At 44.2% G+C, this 23894-nt stretch overlaps 1 protein-coding gene across 1 annotated transcript in view; it reads right to left on the bottom strand.

Annotated features, from left to right (window-relative positions):
• Window positions 1-2007: 2007 nt before the first annotated feature.
• COPE (coat protein complex I subunit epsilon) overlaps window positions 2008-23894 on the bottom strand; it is a 39888-nt gene continuing 18001 nt past the window's right edge. The window contains exons 6-10 of the mRNA XM_077252709.1: window positions 15915-15996; window positions 14833-14988; window positions 10731-10799; window positions 10267-10341; window positions 2008-2333 (exon numbers count right to left, since the gene is read on the bottom strand). Of these exons, the coding sequence (XP_077108824.1) occupies window positions 2286-2333; window positions 10267-10341; window positions 10731-10799; window positions 14833-14988; window positions 15915-15996 (430 nt within the window). The 3' untranslated portion in view covers window positions 2008-2285. The remainder of the gene's footprint in view (window positions 2334-10266; window positions 10342-10730; window positions 10800-14832; window positions 14989-15914; window positions 15997-23894) is intronic.

The raw sequence follows: 23894 nt of genomic DNA, 5'->3' as shown, positions 1-23894 counted from the left end.
AACACCGCTCCTCTTTACCCCAGAAGTGGCGGAGGAAGGGTCCCGAGTCCACATATAGAGATGGGAGCAGCATCGCAGGGAGGAGAGCATCGCACCCGACCCAGGCCGCCCGGCTATGTAAGTGAAACTGCGTGCTCCGAACGCCGGCCACGGCAGCACTACAGCAGGACCTCTTCATGCCCCATAGGGGACAGAAAAAACACTGGAGGTTGCAGGAAGGGGAGGGTATTTAACCTCTTTGTTTCCTGTCCCCCATTAGGGCGGGGAGACATCCTCCAGTACTGCTGTCGTGGAAGGTGACTGGAGAAATTCATCATAAAGTTGAGTAAGCTCCAGACTGACGCAAATCTGGAAAAGTAATTGGGAGTAGTATCATCAATACCACCTAACATCATACGTCACATGAAAGAAAACACGCTCCAACCATCACATCAGGGGTGAGTTAATTAAATGTTTGGTCAAATATAGCAGTATAAATTTCAAGTTAAAAATTTTGTACAGCCCCAGAATGTTGTAAAATAATTATCCAAATGGTGCCCTTCAGGAAAAAGTTTCCCACTCACGCTCTAGATGTAGAGGATGCCCCATTGTTACCATCACAGGCACAGGTGTAAGATCATTATAAAGATCTCTCTACTGTCCCTTGACAAATTTGTAAATTGTGTTAAGATCACACTAAACCATCATTTTTCCAAAACTTAATAACCCCCCAAGTAAGATAACCTGTCTTGGTATTGCAGACCACCCATTCCTTTAGTAACCTTGGCAAAAGCTGCCTGGCACTGGTCATTAAGTTTGAGTTTGCCATCCACCCAAGTCGTTTTCAGTGACAGTTTTACCCAGGGTTCTATTAGTAATACACAACTGTAAATTGTATTTCCTCTGCCCAAGTACATAACCTTACATTTAGCTACATTAAGCTTCAATTGCCTCAGCCCAAGCCTCCAACTTCTACAAATACATCTGTATTACATTATCCACCTATGTGTTGATTACGCTGCAGAGTTTTGTATCATGCAAATATTGTGAAGTTTTACTCTGTATGTCCTCTACAAATTCATTAATAAACGAAGGTTAAAAAGAAGAGAGCCAAATAGGGACACAGTGGTACTCGATTGTTAACTGTGAAACAATCAGTATGTGCTCCAATAATAACAGAGTTCTATTTTCCATCACTCAACCAGTCAGTAACCCATTAACAGATTTTCCTATAAATGTAATGAAATGATATAATTGTATAACAAATACAGTTGTACAAATTTTCCCTGGATTATAATGAAAAAAAAAAATAATACAAACCTGCTTTCTGTGCTTTTTCCGAACCAATTCCATGCTAGTGCTAAGAGTACAGGAACATAGGCAGTGTGGTACTATCTGTGTGCCTACTCCACTCGTTAGCCAGGATTCTGCTCTTGCACTGCTCTATGTAGCCAGTTTTCAGTGCTGGAACAATGTCAGTGAAGCCATGGTGGGTGCTTTCCTCTCCTCATTCTTGGTAGCACGGAGCAAATTACTTACACTGTGCCCATTACATCAATAATGCTAATAAAGTCAAGTTCTTCTATATTATCCTCCATTAGAATACCTGATCTGCTCCCTCTCTGCCTGCTCAACCCCCTTTACGTGCTACATTACCAACTTATGCCCTACCTTCAATCTTCTCCCTCTCTGCCTGCTCCTATCCCCATATAGTCCAATACTGCTACTACCCCCAGATATTATAGTACCTTTTCTATTCTTGTGTATTATAGTATCACTTCTTTCTCCAAGTATTACAGCTCCACAGCAGTCCTACCTCTCATGGGCTGATGTTTCTGGGGGAGATTTTAACAGATTGTATCTGAGCCTGGATCAAAGCTGCAGGGATTTTCAGCTTTAGGCCACATTCACACATTCAGTATTTGGTCAGTATGGACATATGAGATACATCCTTGACAGGAAAAGGGTTAAAAGCTCTGAGGATATAATTATACAATCTTTATAAGGATATCTACATAGAGGCATGTGTAAAGAAAGAAAAGAAAAAAGTTTCTTTTTATTGGAAATGTCCATGTTATACAAGATGAGTTGTCAACTTATTCTAATGAATATTCCAGTGATGAAAAACTGGCAATCCAAGACTCACTTACAAAGAAAAAAAAATTAAGTATATTACATTCCAATACAGATGCCTTCCCCGCACTAGCATTATCTTGACATTCTGCCCGACATGAAACATATGTATTTTCACTGGAAATGCTATAACTTGTGTTCATAGAGCGAAATATAAATTAATCAGGTCCAGGTCATGCGCTGGGGGCATACTGCAGCACAAGGCGATCAAATTCATTCTCCTGGAAGAAACAGAAGAGGATTGTTAATGTGTTAGGAGGAGCAACTCTTACAAAGAGAGACATTATTTCCCATATGGCAGAGATTGTAACGACTCAAATGCCGCCAATAGGGCATACATTCATTTTTCCAAAATCTACATTATGCAAGAAAAATTATAAACTACCACTAAAATTCCTTCCAGCACATGACACGGCCAATTACAGAATTTTCAGTGACCATTTAAAATGTAGCATAAAAATGAGAATTACACATTTTTAAAGGAGACTTGTCAGGCACAAATATAAAATAGATGCCATATAAACAGTAAAAATAACCTCCATACAGTGGATATTTTTACCCAATGTGTTTTTCTTGCCTTGCTCAAAAATGAAAACACAGTGCAGTCTTGTGATCCCAGGGCTCCCCCAGTCTGACCCTGTTTGGGGTCCCAATGGGTTGCTATGGTAACCAAATGCCTACTAATAGCCTGCAAGTCTGCCATAGACCAAAGCCTAATGGATCCTGACAGAGGCTTTAATCGGCTGCCCATCAGTGTAAGGGCTGGGTAACCCACGGACTGCACACACCGCACACAACCACATTATAGCCAGCGTGCCAGTGCACATGACTGGTGTTCTCCGATAGCATTTGTTGAAAAAGGAAATTAAATAAATAGAAAATTGCAGCACTAATACATGCAATACAAAGGCAGCACTCCAACAACCCTCAGCAATGCGGACAAGCATACAAAGCTGCACAAGGAGCCAGTCACATCCACAATTTGCAAACAGGCTGGATAATGCCCTGCACTACATAAGTGCAGTGTATTGTCTATGCAATCAAATAATTGCATGTTCAAGTTCCCATGTGGGACTAATAAATATTGAAAACAATAAAAGGTTTACAAAAAAATAAGCCATAAACTGGATATCAAATAATACAGCAACAAAAAAGTACCCCGAATGGGTAAAAATATAGGCATAGCACTAGAATATACAATATCACTGGAATTAAAAGGTAGTAAATGGCTTTAGGACTGGCATATTGCTGCTAAAGTAGGTGGCTTCCTCAGTATACTCCGTTTCATACACCTAAATGGAGCAGTTTTGGCAGAAAGCTCATGGATTTTTGCAAGTTCCATTAGTTGGTCCTGTCGGTGTCACGTCGGACGCTAGTCACACTAGGGCGTCCGACAGACAGCGGTAATTCTGCATTTGTCCACTATACGCTCAGTGGCGCCTACTAGATTTTATCTAGGTTGTCCGGGGTTAATTTAGCTGGTACTCGGGTTGGAGGCTGGGTCACGCCCACTGCCTTTAAATAGTTCTGCTGGACTTTGGGCGTCACCGATTATAGCTTGTGCCTCGTGCCGAATGATTCCAGTCTGGAGTGGTGGTCTTTAAGTAGAAATATCGTATCTGGTGGTGTATTATCCTTTGTCATATTTCTCCTTCCTATATTTTTATTACTTCTTTTGCCCTGTGCACGTTAAAGTGTATTCCTGTGTGACTGCGGCGTGGTGCGGTTTTAGTTTTCCCTAGTCTGAGGGATATCGCAGGGGCCCGGCTAACCAGCCTTAGTCTACCCAGTACCCCCGTGACATTATAATCGGCCCCAAAATTTTGTATTCCATGGATCCCATGACTTCCATAACCCGCCAGTTGGAGGCGCTGTCCTTACAGGTCACCGAGTTGAAGGGGGCGGTTCAGCAACAGGGTCTAGTAGTATCTAATGTGCAAGCTGAAACTGCAGGTAGAGTTGCAGAGCCAAAGATTCCTTTACCTGAGAGGTTTGCTGGGGAACGCAGTAAATTTGTTGTTTTTCGTGAAGCTTGCAAATTATTTTTTCGTATGCACCCGATTTCCTCAGGTAATGAGGCTCAGCGTGTGGGCCTGGTATTGTCCTTACTGAACGGAGACCCTCAAGCTTGGGCATTTTCTTTACCATCTGATTCAGCTGCATTTAACTCAGTGGAGTTTTTTTTTCTGCTCTTGGGCTCATTTATGATGATCCTGACAGAATGGCTCTAGCAGAATCTAAAATTCGCGCTCTCCGCCAAGGGGAGCGAATGGCGGAGGATTACAGTTCTGAATTTCGCCGCTGGGAAGTGGACACACAGTGGAATGACCCAGCGCTGCGGAGTCAGTTTGTTCATGGGGTTTCGAGAAGGGTTAAACAAGCCCTTCTGATGTATGAGACTCCTGCTACTCTAGAGTCTGCTATGAGTCTTGTTGTCCGCATTGATCGCCGTTTGCGTCAGGGGGTGCAAGAGACGCCGCCTATGGGGAAGGGCGTAGGTGCACGTGAGGTTGCTGCAGGTGAGCCCACAGAGCCTATGCAAATCGCAGGGGTGTCACATCATCGAGCCCCCTCGCTCAGGAAGCAGGGAGCCTGCTTTTGCGGTGGTAAAAATGGGCATTATGTAAATGCTTGTCCTCAGTTATCTAAGAAAAGCGCAAAGGCGGAAAACTACTAAGCTCAGAGGGTGTGGAAGAGGCTAATCTGAGCTTATGCATATCTTCCATTGTGGTCTCTCAATGTATGCTTCCTGCCAAAGTTATGGTCGCTGGCAGAGAGCTGCCAATCACTGTTTTTGTGGATAGTGGTTCGGCCACTAATCTCATTGATGAGGAGTTTGCGCGCACGGCCGGGTTCACGGTCGAAAAACTGCCTCATCCTATCCGGGTGGTCACCATCAATTCTGCTCCTCTCCCACAGGGGGAGATTACTGAGTTTGTGGCTGAGGTAAAACTCCACATTGGTGTCCTACATTTTGAGCAGGTTACATGTAGGGTGCTCAGTAATCTTCCTGCACAAATGGTTCTGGGTTTTCCATGGTTGTCTATGCACAACCCGGTGATTGACTGGAAAACTCAGGACATAATCCAGTGGAGCGATTTCTGCCAGGAGAATTGCCTGGCCACATGTGTGTCCGCTGTGACTCCTAGCATTCCCGAGACACTGCTGGATTTCGCGGATGTGTTCTCAGAGAAGGGTTGCTCAGAATTGCCACCACATCGCCCCTATGACTGTAAACCAGGGGCCAAATTGCCGAAAGCAAGAATGTTTAACATCTCTGGTCCTGAGAGGCAAGCTTTAAAAGAATACATTGCTGAGAGTTTGAGCAAAGGGCACATCAGGCCTTCGTCCTCGCCTGTGGCAGCGGGGTTCTTCTTCGTTAAGAAGAAAGATGGCGGACTACGCCCGTGTCTGGATTTCAGGGAGTTAAACCAGATTACGGTTCGTGATCCATACCCTATGCCACTGATACCTGACTTGTTCAACCAGGTGGCTGGTGCTAAGTGCTTCTCCAAGCTTGACCTCAGGGGGGCGTACAACCTCGTAAGAGTCCGTCAAGGTGATGAGTGGAAGACGTCTTTTAATACTCCTGAGGGTCATTTTGAAAATTTGGTGATGCCATTTGGGTTGACAAACGCGCCTGCAGTATTTCAACATTTCATAAATGATGTGTTCTCGCAGGTCCTGGGGAAATTCGTTATTGTCTACCTAGATGACATTCTCATTTATTGATGTGACCGTGATACTCATTTAGAGCATGTGAGGCAGGTGTTACAGCTACTCAGAGAGAATAAGCTCTATGCAAAACTTGAGAAATATGTATTTTCGGTTCAGGAGTTGCCTTTCTTGGGTTATATTGTGTCTGCTTCAGGGTTTAAAATGGATGCCGCTAAGGTGCAAGCGGTGCTGCGTTGGGAACAGCCTGATAACCTAAAACCGCTTCAGCGGTTCCTTGGGTTTTCTAACTATTATAGAAAGTTTATCAAAGATTTTTCTACCATTGCTAAACCGCTTACTGACATGACGAAAAAGGGTACCAATTTCTCCACCTGGTCTGAGGCTGCTGTGCGCGCATTCGAATTTCTGAAGAACAGTTTTGCTTCGGCCCCCATTCTGGTGCAACCGGACGTATCAAAACCATTTACCGTGGAAGTCGATGCGTCTGAGGTTGGAGTGGGGGCGGTGCTGTCACAAGGCTCATCCTTGGGCGAGTTGCGTCTATGCGCCTACTTTTCCAAGAAGCTGTCGCCCGCCGAACGTAACTACGATATCGGCAACAGGGAGTTGTTGGCTATCAAGTTGGCTTTTGAGGAATGGCGACACTTCTTGGAGGGGTCGGTCCACCAGGTTACAGTTATCACCGACCATAAAAATCTGCTTTATTTAGAGTCAGCCAAGCATCTGTCCCCCAGGCAGGCTCGCTGGGCGTTGTTTTTCACGCGATTCAACTTTTTTGTTACTTACCGACCGGGGTCTAAGAACACTAAGGCAGATGCTTTATCCAGGTGTTTACCGGGGGGAGAACCTCGGGAAGATCCGGTACCCATCCTCCAAAAGGGTGTAGTGGTCTCGGCTCTCACGACAGAGGTTGAGGCTGAGATTGCCGAGGCTCAGGAGGAGGTACCACCAGAGCTTCCCATTAACAAATCGTTTGTACCTCTCCATCTTCGCCTAAAGGTGTTGGGTGAGCATCATGATACTGTTCTGGCTGGCCATCCAGGGGTTAGGGGTACCTTGGAGTTGGTGTCGCGTCGGTTTTGGTGGCCCAAAATCCGACAGGATGTGGTCTCGTACGTATCAGCATGTACCACGTGTGCTAGGGCTAAGATGCCTCGCTCCCGTCCTGCTGGCACATTACATCCTCTAGGGGTACCAAGTAGGCCATGGATGGAGATCTCCATGGATTTTATTACAGACCTGCCCTCCTCAGCTGGGAACACGGTCATCTTGGTGGTTGTTGATCGGTTCTCAAAGATGTCGCACTTTGTGTCCTTGCCTTCGTTGCCTAACGCGAAGACTCTGGCTCAGGTATTTGTGCAGAAGGTGGTCAGACTTCACGGGGTTCCGTCTGACATCGTGTCTGATAGAGGTACTCAGTTTGTGGCAAAGTTTTGGAAAGCATTTTGCTCACGGCTGGGGATCAAGTTATCGCATTCTTCGGCGTTTCATCCTCAGTCAAATGGTCAGACCGAGAATATGAACCAGAATTTGGAGCAGTATTTACGCTGCTTTGTGTCTGACAATCAGGAGGAGTGGTCGACGTTCCTTCCTTTGGCGGAGTTTGCCATAAATAATCACCGCCAGGAATCGTCTGGGGAATCCCCGTTCTTTTGTGTTTACGGGCATCATCCTCGATTTTGTACTCTGCGTCAGGGGGGCTCTGCTGGCGTCCCGGAGGAGGACCAGTTAGGAGCACAACTGTCATCTGTCTAGAGGAGAGTGAAACAACGCTTGCTTAGTGTGGGTGCTAGGTACAAACGTGTGGCTGACAGTAGACGGGTGCCAGGTCCGGACCTGAGTGTGGGTGACTGGGTGTGGTTGTCCACAAAAAACATAAAACTCAAAATACCATCCCTGAAATTAGGTCCAAGGTTTATTGGTCCATTTAGGGTTGCCGCCATCATTAAAGGGAACCTGTCACCCCGTTTTTTGAAGATGAGCTAAAAATAGCGTTAAATAGGGGCAGAGCTGGGCGTTACATTAGTGTCTTTGTGTGCCTTTATTACCCACCTATGCTGCCGAAATACCTTTGTAAAGTCGCCGTTTTCTGCTGTCACTCACACTGGTCTGGTCCTATGGGCGTGGTGACAGCGCTGTTTCTCCCCCAGAATCCTGCTCATCATTCCGTTGGTGGCGTAGTGGTGTGCGCATGTCCAAAGAGAATATCCACTGCCCAGGAGATGAAAAACAGCGCGATCTGCGCTATTCAGCCGTTTACCGGTGGGCGCGGCCATCTTTCCTGTGGCCGCGCGTGCGCAGATGGAGCGCTCTGCTGCCCGGGGCTTCAGGAAAATGGCCGCCGCGATCTCCATCTGCGCATGCGCGGAATCCCGAATTACCCGAAACCGGTAATAAAGGCACACAAAGACACTAATGTACCGCCCAGCTCTGCCCCTATTTAACGCTATTTTTAGCTCATCTTCAAAAAACGGGGTGACAGGTTCCCTTTAACCCGGTAGCCTACCGATTGGAGCTTCCTACGGTTTATAAGATACACAACGTGTTCCACAGATTGTTATTAAAAAAGGTGGTGGGTTCTGTGGACGCGACACCGACGCCATCTCCAGTTTTGGTGGATGGCAATTTGGAATTTGAAGTCTCCAAGGTGGTTGACTCTCGTGTAGTGCGCCGCACATTACAGTACCTGGTACACTGGCGTGGTTATGGGCCGGAGGAGAGGTCTTGGGTACCAGCCTCGGACATTCATGCGGACCGGCTGGTCAGTATGTTTCACTGCCGCCATCCGGACAAGCGTGGTCCTATAAGTCGTGAGGGCCCTGGGGTCCCTCGTAGAAGGCGGGGTACTGTCATGTCGGATGCTATTCACACTAGGGCGTCCGACAGACAGCGGTAATTTCGCATTTGTCCACTATATGCTCAGTGGCGCCGACTAGATTTTATCTAGGTTGTCCGGGGTTAATTTAGCTGGTACTCGGGTTGGAGGCTGGGTCACGCCCACTGCCTTTAAATAGTTCTGCTGGACTTTGGGTGTCGACGATTATAGCTTGTGCCTCGTGCCGAGTGATTCTGGTCTGGAGTGGTGGTCTTGGAGTAGAAATATCGTATCTGGTGGTGTATTATCCTTTGTCATATTTCTTCTTCCTATATTTGTATTTATTTTGCCCTGTGCATGTTATAGTGTATTCCTGTGTGACTGCAGCGTGGTGCGTTTTTAGTTTTCCCTGTCTGTACTTTCTGTTGAGGTTGGTGTGTGGTCTATTCACCGGGTGGCGGTTTCAGCATAGGGCTGAAACAGGAGTCAGGGTCAGGCCTGGTGGCCCAGACAAGCACACCATTAGTGTAAATTCTGGGAGAGGGACAGACAGGGTTTTCCCCTAGTCTGAGGGATATCGCAGGGGCCCGGGTAACCAGCCATAGTCTACCCAGTACCCCCGTGACAGTTGGGGATTACATCCGAACCGCCTGCAAAATGAGATTTGGCATATGCCTGAACATGTGGCTATGTCGTTTTATCATTTTAGTGAGGATACACGTACTGGAGGCGGACACCCGGACTTAGTAGACTGTGCCTGGGTGTCCGCCTCCAGTAGGTGTATATGCCCAAAAATGATGCAAGGCACACGGTCACTCTGTTAGCACCACTATAGGGTATAGCCTGGTCGGCGCATACGCACAAATCCTGTTTTGAGGGGGGTGGGGTTTTTGTTTAGACGTAAATCCTGACGCTACAAATGAATGGGTGCCAAAATACAGTATGAAAGCTCTGTTAAACAAAAAATCAGTGTAAGGATTCCAGCAAATCAATTCCCATAAGTTAACTTGTTAAAGATTCAGCAAATGTTTTCCTTTGAGAAACATAGCTAACCTATCAGAGCCACATGATTTGTAGGTGACATGACAGCTTTGTGGTTCACATCTGAAGCTTCCACCCTTTGAGGACAGCCGTAGCAATTATAGTCACTACTGACAACTGCATGTAATCGGTTAAACAACTGCTTATGTGGGAAGTACCTCTGTTGCATATATGAACAGAGAAGTGCTATATAGACGGAACGTAAGAGGAAAGTGATGGCAGATATGTCTGGATCCACAAATCCCCAGAAACCAGACAGGAAAAAGAACACACTTCTATTTATCCCACTTGTTAGTTCCCCAAAACAAAGTGTTGTACAAAAGTCTTTAAACAACCATAGAAACTGGATTGTTGGTGGATCAGCTCTATCCACTAATGTAATCTAATTTCTATGGGCAACTTGAGGGTTTGACCAAAAGATGATTATTACAGGTCGAAAAAAAAATAACCCTGTTGCATGGAAATATTACCAGGAAAACAATCTCATAGCAAAAAAAAACAACCCATCAACTTTATAACAGTACGGAGCACATATAGCAAATATATGCAATTGATGGAATACTGAAGCAGCAGGCTTTGCTCTTTAGCTTTTTTATATAAAGCTGAAACTTGGCCATTACCTTTGCTTGAAATTCCCTAATAAACGGGTGATTTCGATGTCCATCCTTTAACTGAGACAGGTAGCGATTTGTGACCTTGAGAGAGATGATAAAGTAAAGTGTACATCATGAAAATAACCCAAGGAGTGCGACAAATTAGAGAATTAAAAAATACGGTAAAAAGTTCTCGGAATATACAGGTAAAGTTTTTATTTTAACCTTTTGCAATATCCCTTTCTGAATAAAGTAAAATGAGATAACAAAGGTAAACAGGTACTGCTTATTAAACACTCAAAGACCAATTTCAGACAATCACCATATAGGTTCAAAAATTCAACAACACTATGGATGCAACTGGGGGTTTAATGACCTAAACTAGCAGCAGCATAAACATGTTATATAGAGTACCTAGGGAAATTTGTATGCAGTCTAAGCCTGACCTAAGATGATAAAGGGCATGTCAGAAGAAACAGAAAAACTCTTACTTCTGGAGGTTTTCCAATGTGTTGAGTTAATACAATGAAATTAATCAGCGTTTCTGGGTGGCTGCTGTCCTGCAAATCAAGCAGAGATAATGTAATGTGACATTTATCAAATATACAAAATACTATTCTATTAATATAGTCATTATATAATAAGTAATAATTTGATATTTTCAGTAAGTTCATTCCCACCCACATTTGATAAATGGTGCCACTCTCATAACTAGTACCTGGTTGGGAGTTGGTTACACAAAGGTGTCCGGTGAGGTATCAGGCAGCAGTTGTAGTGCACACTGCATGGGAGTTGTAGAAACAGAATAATAAGACACTTAAGTGCTGTTTACGAGGAAGGGGCACTAGGGCCCCTTTATTAGTCATTTGTGGGATTTCCGCTGATTTAACATTTCCCCCTCTCTACATATAGCCAATTTTCACCCACTGGTGGGTGGCGCTTGGCAGATTGAGAGCATCGCTTACCAATAGATGCTACTGGACATCCGCCTCCTACTGATTTGAATGAGGTGATGTGCAGTACCCTGCTGCGGCCACTATCAGAAGACTGAGCAGCCCCACAATTGGCCATCTCCAGCCGGCGGTTGCCGCAGACACAGAGAACAGCAGATCGGCAGGGGTGCCGTTTGTCGGAGCCTGACCAATCAGACATTGATGACATATCCTATAGATAGATCATCAATGATAAATTAGTGGACAACCTCTTTAATTAAAGAATCTTGCCCTCCATGATGCTGCTAAATTATTCTCTTTCACTAGAGTAATAAAGCTATTTGCTTTTAGTAAAGCTACTTCAAGGTGAAAAGGAATATATTCTTGTACTTTCTATCAAAGATAAATATGAGGACTAACCTTTGACCCTATACACAGGTAGGTAAGTTTACGCAACTTTTACTAACTGACACTTTAAAGACCTCTCTTGAATCTTTCACCTGCCTAAGTAAAATAAAGAAGCAAATCTCTTCCCTTAATACGCCTATTACAACTGATGAGATCTTCCCTTACCTCTATTATAAAACGCTCTCAAACATCCCGATTCTAAGATGTTCACATACAACGTTCTACAGTCACCGTATCCCAAATTTCTCATTCATATAGAATAATAATCCTTAAAAAGGGAAAAAAATCCCCTTTGAGTGCCCCATTTAAGAGGTCAGTGGACCACATGCTCTATCCTTACCATTCCCTGTGTACAATGGGATGAGGCATAGTACCTTTTGTTGACCCTCCTCTTTGCATCGTGTATTGAGCCACTGGCCTCTGGAGAATCACAATATGAGAAAGAGGGGACACATCAAGCACAATAGGGTCTTATCTGGTGGAGAAATTGGCCTAGGTGAGAGATAAAGGAATTGCTCACCTATTGGAGTTGTTTAAAGCCCCCGTCTCACTAAGCGAGATCGCTAGCGAGATCGCTGCTGAGTCACAAGTTTTGTGACGCAACAGCAACCTCAGTAGCGATCTCGCTATGTGTGACACGTACCAGCGACCAGGCCCCTGCTGTGAGATCGCTGGTCGTGTCGGAATGGCCTGGACCTTTTTTTGTTCGTTGAGGTTCCGCTGGGTAGCACACATCGCTGTGTTTGACACCTTACCAACGACCTCGTTGACGACTCAGACACTGAATCGTCATAATAGCTCCCATGTGACATCGTTGTACAGGTCGCTGGTGAGATGTCAAACAGTGAGATCGCAGCAGCGATCGTTGGGAAGATCTCACTGTTTGACATCTCACCAGCGACCACATAGCGACGCAGCAATGATCCCTGACAGGTCGTATCGTTGTCGGGATCGCTTTAGCGTCGCTAAGTGAGACGGGGCCTTAAGGGTATGTTTCCACGTTCAGGATTGCATCAGGATTTGGTCAGTATTTTACATCAGTATTTGTAAGCCAAAATCAGGAGTGGAACAATTAGAGGAAAAGTATAATAGAAACATAAATGCAAAAGTGGTGCATATGTTTCTATTATACTTTTCCTCTAATTGTTCCACTCCTGGTTTTGGCTTACAAATACTGATGTAAAATACTGACCAAAGCCTGATGCAATCCTGAACGTGGACACATACCCTAAGGGTGTTTTCACATTGCGTTCTATGTCCTCAGCAAGGCATACGTCCGAAATATCCTGCAAAAAGGAGTTTTGGACGCATGTGGTGACGTTGCCACAGAATGTAATGTAACGGCAGAGCCCCAGTGGACAGTCTGAAAATTGCAAGATTTTGTTTTTCAAATACAAAACATGATGATATGAAAAAAAATGCATTGAAATTTTTTTTTCTTTTAAAATAGATGCAATACAAAAACCTGATTTTACTAATGTTATTCTCTGATGACACTTTTCCTTTAAGCAGTATGATACATGTAAAGTAAAGGCCCCGTCTCACATAGCGAGATCGCTAGCGAGATCGCTAGCGAGATCGCTGCTGAGTCACAAGTTTTGTGACGCAACAGCGACCTCCATAGCGATCTCGCTATGTGTGACACGTACCAGCGATCAGGCCCCTGCTGCGAGATCGCTGGTCGTGTCGGAATGGCCTGGACCTTTTTTTGGTCGTTGAGGCCCCGCTGACATCGCTGAATCGGTGTGTGTGACACCGATCCAGCGATGTCTTCACTGGTAACCAGGGTAAACATCGGGTTACTAAGCGCAGGGCCGCGCTTAGTAACCCGATGTTTACCCTGGTTACCAGCGTAAATGTAAAAAAAAACAAACAGTACATACTCGCCTTCTGATGTCCGTCAGGTCCCTTGCCGTCTGCTTCCTGCTCTCACTGACTCCCGGCCGTACAGTGAGAAGTGAGAGCACAGCAGTGACGTCACCGCTGCGCTCTGCTCTCAGTGTACGGCGGCTCAGTCAGAGCAGGAAGCAGACGGCAAGGGACCTGGACACCGAAAGGCGAGTATGTAGTGTTTGTTTTTTTTGGTAACCAGGGTAAACATCGGGTTACTAAGCGCGGCCCTGCGCTTAGTAACCCGATGTTTACCCTGGTTACCCGGGTGCTGCAGGGGTACTTCGGCATCGTTGAAGACAGTTTCAACGATGCCGAAGTCGTTCCCCTGATCGTTGGTCGCTGGAGAGAGCGGTCTGTGTGACAGCTCCCCAGCGACCACACAGCGACTTACCAACGATCACGGCCAGGTCATATCGCTGGTCGTGATCGTTGGTAAATCGCTTAGTGAGACGGGGCCTAAAGGCCCCGTCTCACATAGCGAGATCGCTAGCGAGATCGCTGCTGAGTCACTAGTTTTGTGACGCAACAGCGACCTCAGTAGCGATCTCGCTATGTGTGACACGTACCAGCGATCAGGCCCCTGCTGCGAGATCGCTGGTCGTGTCGGAATGGCCTGGACCTTTTTTTGGTCGTTGAGGCCCCGCTGACATCGCTGAATCGGTGTGTGTGACACCGATCCAGCGATGTCTTCACTGGTAACCAGGGTAAACATCGGGTTACTAAGCGCAGGGCCGCGCTTAGTAACCCGATGTTTACCCTGGTTACCAAAAAAAACAAACAGTACATACTCGCCTTTCGGTGTCCCTTGCCGTCTGCTTCCTGCTCTGACTGAGCCGCCGTACAGTGAGAGCGCAGCGGTGACGTCACTGCTGTGCTCTGCTCTCAGTGTACGGCGGCTCAGTCAGAGCAGGAAGCAGACGGCAAGGGACACCGAAAGGCGAGTATGTAGTGTTTGTTTTTTTTGGTAACCAGGGTAAACATCGGGTTACTAAGCGCGGCCCTGCGCTTAGTAACCCGATGTTTACCCTGGTTACCCGGGTGCTGCAGGGGGACTTCGGCATCGTTGAAGACAGTTTCAACGATGCTGAAGTCCTTCCCCTGATCGTTGGTCGCTGGAGAGCTGTCTGTGTGACAGCTCCCCAGCGACCACACAGCGACTTACCAACGATCACGGCCAGGTCGTATCGCTGGTCGTGATCGTTGGTAAATCGCTATGTGAGACGGGGCCTTTAAAGCTTAACTGGTCTGGAAAATGGCTAAATACCTTGTTGATGTCTTTGGGACACAATTAGGAGCTTTATCTCATTAGTAAACAATGGCAAAAAAACAAAACAAAAAAACAATTAAAGTTGACCTCTACCTTGTCTAAAGCCTCCTGTAGGACTCCTTCGGCGTCCTCCCACTTGCCCTGTCCCATGTAACAAGTAGCTTGCCCATTTAAGAGCAGGACAGTGGAAGAATATTTGTCAGACATCTCCTGGAAAATGTAGAAGGCATCCTGCAGTTTATCCCCTCCCTGTTGGAATAAGTCTCAAGCATCAGAAAACTGAGCACAGAGATACAACAGCAATAGATACAATACACGGTGTAAAAGGGTATCGTGGCCTATGAAATATTCAGGAGTGATCACACAATCTTGGTATACATGTACCGTGATCCCAGTTATAGGAGATGCACAAAAGTAAAGGGTAACTGCCATAGGGAGAAGAAAGGCTAACTTATAAGGGTCTGCTTAATGATCGACAATGATCCAATTTCATGAGATGATATCGAGAAGAAAGAAGGTCAGTCACCTAGAGAGACTCCATTAGGTCAAAACAAGTTCTACTATAAACCTAAGAGTCACGCCAAGGGGAGCAGGTATTGGTTGCCTATTATCCAATATTCTGGCTAATCATACTTTCTAAACTACATATCCTTAAAGGGACTCTGTCACCTGAATTTGGAGGGAACAATTTTCAGCCATAGGGGCGGGGTTTTCGGGTGTTTGATTCACCCTTTCCTTACCCGCTGGCTGCATGCTGGCTGCAATATTGGATTGAAGTTCATTCTCTGTCCTCCATAGTACACGCCAGCGTAAGGTAAGATTGCCTTGTGCAGGCGTGTACTATGGAGGACAGAGAATGAACTTCAATCCAATATTGCAGCCAGCGGGTAAGGAAAGGGTGAATCAAACACCCGAAAACCCCGCCTCTATAGCTGAAAATTGTTCCCTCCAAATTCAGGTGACAGAGTCCCTTTAAAGGGGTGCTCAGTAGCTTGATTCTGCCAGAACAGGTGATGCTTTAATAGAGTGGCTTACAAAGGGAGATCCAGATTGGGGAGTGCCGCCTGTATGACGTCCCGATGTAAGAGGCATATAGATACAGATGGTCTTGAGACAACCCCTTTAAATGTAACCTTACATTTTCTGCCGATTTACAGCACATACTACATACTGACCAGGGCAATGTTAACCCATGCTGTCGCCAGCTGGGTCAGTGTTGCATCCTCATCTGTATCCGCCATCTTCTTTAGTTCTTTGCTACAATGAAAGAAAAAAAAATTATGAAACAGTAACAGTGAAATTATACAAGTTTTCCTTAAATATTACCAAACAAGTAATGCCTTGAAAATGTTCAATATTGGTTTTCAGTCATTTCCAGATTCAATAAAAATGTGCTCCCGTGTTTGAAAATCAGGAACGTCTACAGTTTACCCCTTAACGCACCATGCCATATACTGTATGTAGCTCATGGGGATAGCACAGGCTCAAGTGTTATCACCAACACAGCCTGCTGGTAACTGATAGCTGGACCCCTGCTGTATTCCAGGGGATCAAAGATTATCCCAGGTGTGTCACTAGGGAGGGAAGTAGGCTTTATCTGTTGCCCTTTTCCTCATCAGACCAATAGGAGACCCTTCCCCCACCCCCAATAACAGTGCCTAAACATTGTGGGGGTTTTCACCTAGTCTCCTTTAATTGGAATAAAAAGAGATTTAAAGGGAATCTGTCACCTCATATTTCGTATATAAACTGCGGCCACCAGCATCAGGGGCTTATCTACAGCATTCTGTAATTCTGAAGATAAGCCCCCGATGTAACCTGAAAGATAAGAAAAACAGGTCCCGATGCTGTCCAGTCCGGTGGGCGTCGCGGTCCGGGGCCTCATATCTTCTTACGATGACGTCCTCTTCTTTGCTTCCTGCAGTACTTTGCTCTGCCCTCAACAGAACAGATAAAGTACGCCTGCGCAGGCACCAGGAAACGCCAGAGGCCCGGCGCCTGCGCACTGCAGTACGCCTGCGCAAATCAGTACGCCTGCGTAGGAGCAGCGGCAGGAAGCAAAGACGAGGACGTCATCGCATGAAGATGGGAGGCGCCAGACCCGGACCACGACGCCCATCGGACCGGACCGCACCGGGACCGCCCCTGGGTGAGTATAATATCACCTGTTTTTCTCATCTTTCAGGTTACATCTGGGGCTTATCTACAGCATTACAGAATGCTGCAGATAAGCCCCTGATCCCAGTGGCCACAGTTTATATACGAAATATGAGGTGACAGATTTCCTTTAAAAAAAACCTTGCATTTAAATGAAAGTGATACCTATAGAAACTATCAATTGTCCTGTAAAAATCAAGCCTTAAAAAGGAATCTCTCATCAGGTTTTCGCTGTGTAATTAAGAACAGCATGGTGTAAGGACAGAGACCCTGATTCCAGTTATGTGTTTCTTGCTGGGCTGCTTCCTGCAGTTTCAATACAATCAGCGTTTTATCGTAAGTAGATCACTAGTTGCCGCTTGGAATGAAATCCTCCTGCTCTGTGTAACACTGCCTCCTACATGGATTAGCAGCTTTCTATCAATGTCCTCTGTATACAGAAAGCTGTGGGGGAGGTTATACAGGGTTTGACATTTTGGGCACTGCTAGATCTGCAGCACAGAAAATATTTTATCAAAATAACAGCATGCAAATTAGTAAGGAACACATTGCTGGAATCAGGGTCTTTCTCCCTCCATCATGTTGCTTTCAGATTGCATAGCAAAAAGACTAATTGCAGATTTAAAGGGATCCTGTCACCCCCAAAATTGAGGGTGAGGTAACCCCACCGTCATCAGGGGCTTATCTACAGCATTCTGTGAGTATAATCTAACCTCTTTTTCTCATCTTTCAGGATACATTGGGGGCTTACAGTTATATGAAAAAGTTTGGGCACCGCTATTAATCTTAAGCTTAATGTTTTATAAAAATTGTTTTTTTTTGCAACAGCTATTTCAGTTTCATATATCTAATAACTGTTGGACACAGTAATGTTTCTGCCTTGAAATGAGGTTTATTGTACTGACAGAAAATGTGCAATCTGCATGCAAACAAAATTTTACAGGTGCATAAGTATGGGCACCTCACCAGAAAAGTGACATTAATATTTAGTAGATCCTCCTTTTGCAAAAATAACAGCCTCTAGTCGCTTCCTGTAGCTTTTAATGAGTTCCTGGATCCTGGATGAGGGTATTTTTGACCATTCCTCTTTACAAAACAATTCCAGTTCAGTTAAGTTTGATGGTTGCCGAGCATGGACAGCCCTCTTCAAATGATCCCACAGATGTTCAATGATATTCAGGTCTGGGGACTGGGATGGCCATTCCAGAACAGTGTAATTGTTCCTCTGCATGAATGCCTGAGTAGATTTGGAGCGGTGTTTTGGATTATTGTCTTGCTGAAAGATCCATCCCCTGCATAACTTCAACTTTGTCACTGATTCATGAACATTATTGTCAAGAATCTGCTGATACTGAGAGGAATCCATGCGTCCCTCAACTTTAACAAGATTCCCGGTGCCGGCATTGGCCACACAGCCCCAAAGCATGATGGAATCTCCACCAAATTTTACTGTGGGTAGCAAGGGTTTTTCTTGGAATGCGGTGTTTTTTTGCCGCCATGCATAACGCCTTTTTGTATGACCAAACAACTCAATCTTGGTTTCATCAGTCCACAGGACCTTCTTCCAAAAGGAAATTGGCTTCTCCAAATGTGCTTTTGCATACCTCAGCCGACTCGGTTTGTGGCATGCTTGCAGAAACTGCTTCTTTCGCATCTCTCTCCCATACAGCTTCTCCTTGTGCAAAGTGCGTTGTATAGTTGACCGATGCACAGTGACACCATCTGCAGCAAGTTGATGCTGCAGCTCTCTGGAGGTGGTCTGAGGATTGTCCTTGACTGATCTCACCATTCTTCTCTGCCTTTCTGATGTTTTTCTTGGCCTGCCACTTCTGGCCTTAACAAGAACTATACCTGTGTTCTTCCATTTCCTTACCATGTTCCTCACAGTGGAAATTGACAGGTTAAATCTCTGAGACAGCTTTTTGTATCCTTCCCCTGAACAACTATGTTGAATAATCTTTGTTTTCAAATTATTTGACAGTTGTTTTGAGGAGCCCATGATGCCACTCTTCGGAGGAGATTCAAACAGGAGAACAACTTGCAAGTGGCCACTTTAAGTAGCTTTTCTCATGATTGCATACACCTAGCTATAAAGTTCACAGCTCAATGAGGTTACAAAACCAAAAAAAGTGCTTTAGTAAGTCAGTAAAAAGTAGGTAGGAGTATTTAAAACAAGAAAATGATAAGGGTGCCCATACTTATGCACCTGTCAAATTTTGTTTGAATGCAGATTGCACATTTTCTGTTAGTACAATAAACCTCATTTCAAGGCAGAAACATTACTGTGTCCAACAGTTATTAGATATATGAAACTGAAATAGCTGTTGCAAAAAAAACAATTTTTATAAAACATTAAGATAAGAATAGGGGTGCCCAAACTTTTTCATATAACTGTATCTACAGCATTATTAACACCTATAATATCGCCTTTAATCAAAATTAAGCCAAGTGATAATTATTATTAACACCAAGAATGGGCACCAGGCCATAAAATATGAAAAAGTACAAACTTTATTTTGAACATATCTAAAACCATATACCACACATAAAATTATGGAGCAACCAAAATACAGAGGCAACCAACAGGTATGACTGGAACAGTGGCAAAGAATATATATATATATATATATATATATATATATATATATATATATATATATATATATATATATATATATATATATATATATATATATATGAGCAACCTTCCAATCATTCATATAGTACGTATATACACACCCGCAAAGAATCCTGCAAGTATAACCAGCAGTATCCCCAATGCAGAGGTCATAGATGACAATGCACAAGAATTATTTAAATAGAATATAAGAAATATGTATGTATTAATGTTGATTGTTAATATATAAAAAGACTAATGAGAAATAAATACATCTTAATAACGAGTGCAATGTCACCGACAACCGCAACATCATGGACAACTGCCGTACGGTCACCAAAATGTTCACAGTACATATAAAGGAAGGACCATAGTTACCAAAATATAAGCCACCAGTCAGGGACCCACGACACCCGACGTGCGTTTCGCTGAGGAAAGCTTCGTCCAGGGGTCCAATAACTAAATAGAGAAAAAAAAACAACAACCAGCACTCCTAATGTGAACACGTGCAAAGCTGCAAACTGCATCATATAGATAAAAATGCATATATGATGCAGTTTGCAGCTTTGCACGTGTTCACATTAGGAGTGCTGGTTGTTTTTTTTTTTCTCTATTTAGTTATTGGATGTGGCTGCATCCAGACTGATCTTGCACTCCTCCCATTGACCTTGCAGGTCGCGGTAATCAACTCTACCTGCCCATAAATTGTAGGTTTAGCCCAGAGTGACATGTTTTGTCCATAGTTGTAGGCTGGTGGCCCAAAAGTGGCATGTACGGTAGAGTAGGACCCATCAGGGGAGATCACCTTGCCGTGGTTGATGGGCACACATGAATTGGCCAATTTATGCGCTAAGAATCTTCATTTCATCTATTACTGTAAGTTTTATGAAAATAAAAAAATTTTTGAAAAAATTTGTGAAAAATATTTTTGAGAAGTATACGGTAGTTCATATTGAATATTTGTCTGTTTTCACATGGCCTAGATACATGTACATGTGCTGCTGTGTATATATATATATATATATCTTTTTGCACAAAAGTGAAATAGAAAAGAAACACTATATAGATTTGATATTATTTAGCATGTTGACTGACAAAGTGAAAAAAAAAGAAAAAGAAAAAAAAAAAAAAAAAAAGGAAGTAATCAATGGAACAATTACCGCATATACTCGAGTATAAGCCGACCCGAGTATAAGCCGACCCCCCCTAATTTTGCCACAAAAAAACGGGGAAAACTTAATGACTCGAGTATATGCCTAGGGTGCGAAATGCAGCAGCTACCGGTAAATGTCAAAAGTAAAAATAGATACCAATAAAAGTAAAATTAATTGAGACATCAGTAGGTTGTGTTTTTGAATATCCATATTGAATCAGGAGCCCCATATAATGCTCCATAAAGTTTATGATGGCCCCATAAGATGCTCCATACAAAATATGCCCCATATAATCCTGCATAAAGGTTAATAATGGCCCCCCATAAGATGCGCCATAGACACATTTGCCCAATATAATGCTGCACAAATGTTAATTATGGCCCTATAAGATGCTCCATACAGACACTTGCCCCATATAAATGCTCCACAAACGTTAATTATGGCCCCATAAGATGCTCCATAAAGATATTTGCGCCATATAGTGCTGCACAAACGTTGATTATGGCCCCATAAGATGCTCCATAAAGATATTTGTGCCATATAGTGCTACAGAAACCTTGATTATGGCCCCATAAGATGCTCCATACAGACACTTGCCCCATATAATACTCCACAAACGTTAATTATGACCCCATAGGATGCTCCATATAGACACTTGCCCCATGCAGTGCTGCACAAACGTTGATTATGGCCCCATACAGACACTTGCCCCATTTGCTGTTGCTGCGATAAAAAAAAAAAAAAAAAAAAAAAAATCAATCACATACTCACCTCTCCGTCGCTCAGGTCCCCTGGCACTTTCAATATTCACCTGCTCCTCGTTCCGGCACCGCTCCGTCTTCAGTGTCTTCTGCACTGACGATCAGGCAGAGGGCGCGCACTAACCACGTCACCGTGCCATCTGACCTGAGAGTCACTGCAGAAGCGTCACCTGCTCCTGGCGCAGTCCCCGGCGCCGCAGCTTCTTCTTGTATTGAGCGGTCACCGTTACTGCTCATTACAGTAATGAATATGCGGCTCCACCCCTATGGGAGGTGGAGCCACATAATCATTACTGTAATGAGCAGTACCATGTGACCGCTCAGTACAGGAAGAAGCTGCGGCGCCGGGGAAGCAGGGACCTGCAGGGACCGCGACAGGAGTAGGAGAGTATAATTAGACAGCCCCCGCTCCCCCTCCACTGCCGACCCCCTGGGTATGACTCAAGTACAAGCTGAGAGGGGGACTTTCAACCCAAATAAATGGGCTGAAATCCTCGGCTTATACTCGAGTATATACAGTAAGTTTTTAATTATATGTACCCCAAAATAGTCCCATTGGAAAAAAAAAGACACAGATCTCTGATACAGCTAGATACATGGAATCATAAAAAAAAGAAATTATGTCTTATTTTATCACTGAAGGTGGAGATGCAAAACATGGTTATACTCAATGACAAAAAAAGACTCGGCTCACAAATGGTCGCTGTTGTTATAACAAATTCTTATTAGAGTTCTAATGAATATAAACTTTCAAAGTTTAAGTTACTTTTATTAGCAAAAAAGTTTCTTAATAATGAAACAATGCTTCAAGGTTACAACCGCTTGATGTGTCCCAGCAATTTGCTCTCCACCACCTGTTAGCAGGACTAATCTGTCTATAGTAAGAGACAAGCAGCACAGATTCCAAGAAGTGGGGGTGTTCTTAACAACTGATGCTGCGCCTGGATTTTACATTGACAGAGTGTTTCAGGATCTTCCGGTGCACAGAACCTGTCAAAGGCTATGTTCCCACAATTAGGAAGTAGCAGCACTTTGGAAATAGCATACATTTGCTGCATCCAGATCACACATGTGTTCACTAAACCATGCAGATTTTCTGCATCCAAATACATTCTATTGTGGAAATTTGTGTCTTCACAAGAGTAAACGAAATGCTGCAGCTCGTAAACCCGCACTGCATGTCAGTTTCCACGGGTGATCCGCAGGTGCACATAGACGCACAGTGGACAAGGGATTTCTAGAAATCCCATCCACTATGCTGCAACATCTGGCATAAATACCTAACATCAAAAACCGCAGCAATTCCACATCGTGGGCGCGTACCCCAAAGGACTTTGGTCATCCATGTATCAGCCCATGACTTTATCATCAGGTATTTCACTGTTCAGTGCAAATTAGATGTGCATTCTAACCTCCTCTCCTTCCCGTAGGACTGTTACTAATGTCTCACATTTCCTGCCGAGCCTTTATATAACTCGCCTCCTTGTATTGCTCCTCATTTGTGTTTTGTGGAGCAGAAAAAAATGGCCTATGGCTGAGCTCACCCTGACACAGCCTTGGTAACCCAGCTTTCTCACGGCTTTGTGTTTTAGCTAGCAAAAGTATATGCATATAAAAATGTGTTATAGTACAGTCAGCTGAGGAAGGAATAACTGGGAGGATCAAAAACTGAAGAACAGCCATGTGCTCAATAGGTTTGTGCATTAATATCAACTTTTCATCCAAATGGTGTGAACAATTTAAGAAGTTCTGTGGGTATGAGATATTCTGAGGATATGTCATCTAAATCAGATTGGTGTGTGCACCCGCAACAATCAGCTGTTATTAACGTCGGTGGCCAAATTAGATGTACAGCTTAATCCCTGTCCTCCAGCATCTGCTCCTACGATGTCTGTTTATGTCGTGAGGCGCTGTCGTATGCACTCTGCGGGGGCTGGTGATAGGAGATGTCAGATTCAGAAGCTCTGGACAGCACAGGCTCTTTCCAGCCACTAAGGTTAGGGTGGCTGGTTGACAGTATGGGGATCTGTGCTGTCTAGCAAATGTTATCAGCTCCTTGCTTCAGTCAACAGGAAAGCACCACACCCCAATAAAGCTTCCAGCTTACTGCTGGAACCTGCCAGATATACAGGGGCTTCTCACTAAATTAGAATATCATCAAAAAGTTAGTTTATTTGTTCTTCAATACAAAAAGTGAAACTCATTATAGAGAGTCATTACAAACAGAGTGATCCATTTAGTGTTTATTTCTGTTAATGATGATTATGGCTTACAGCCAATGAAAACCCAAAAGTCATTATCTCAGTAAATTAGAATACTTTATATCACCAGCTTGAAAAATGATTTTAAAACCCGAAATGTTGGCCTACTGAAATGTATGTTCACTAAATGCACTCAATACTTGGTTGGGGCTCCTTTTGCATCAATTACTGCATCAAAGTGGCGTGACATGGAAGCGATCAGCCT

This window comes from Ranitomeya variabilis, chromosome 1 (genome assembly GCF_051348905.1).
Source record: "Ranitomeya variabilis isolate aRanVar5 chromosome 1, aRanVar5.hap1, whole genome shotgun sequence".
NCBI lineage: Eukaryota > Metazoa > Chordata > Amphibia > Anura > Dendrobatidae > Ranitomeya > Ranitomeya variabilis.
The sequence above is the reverse complement of the archived record's forward strand: the minus strand, read 5'-3'. Positions and strand labels throughout refer to the sequence as shown.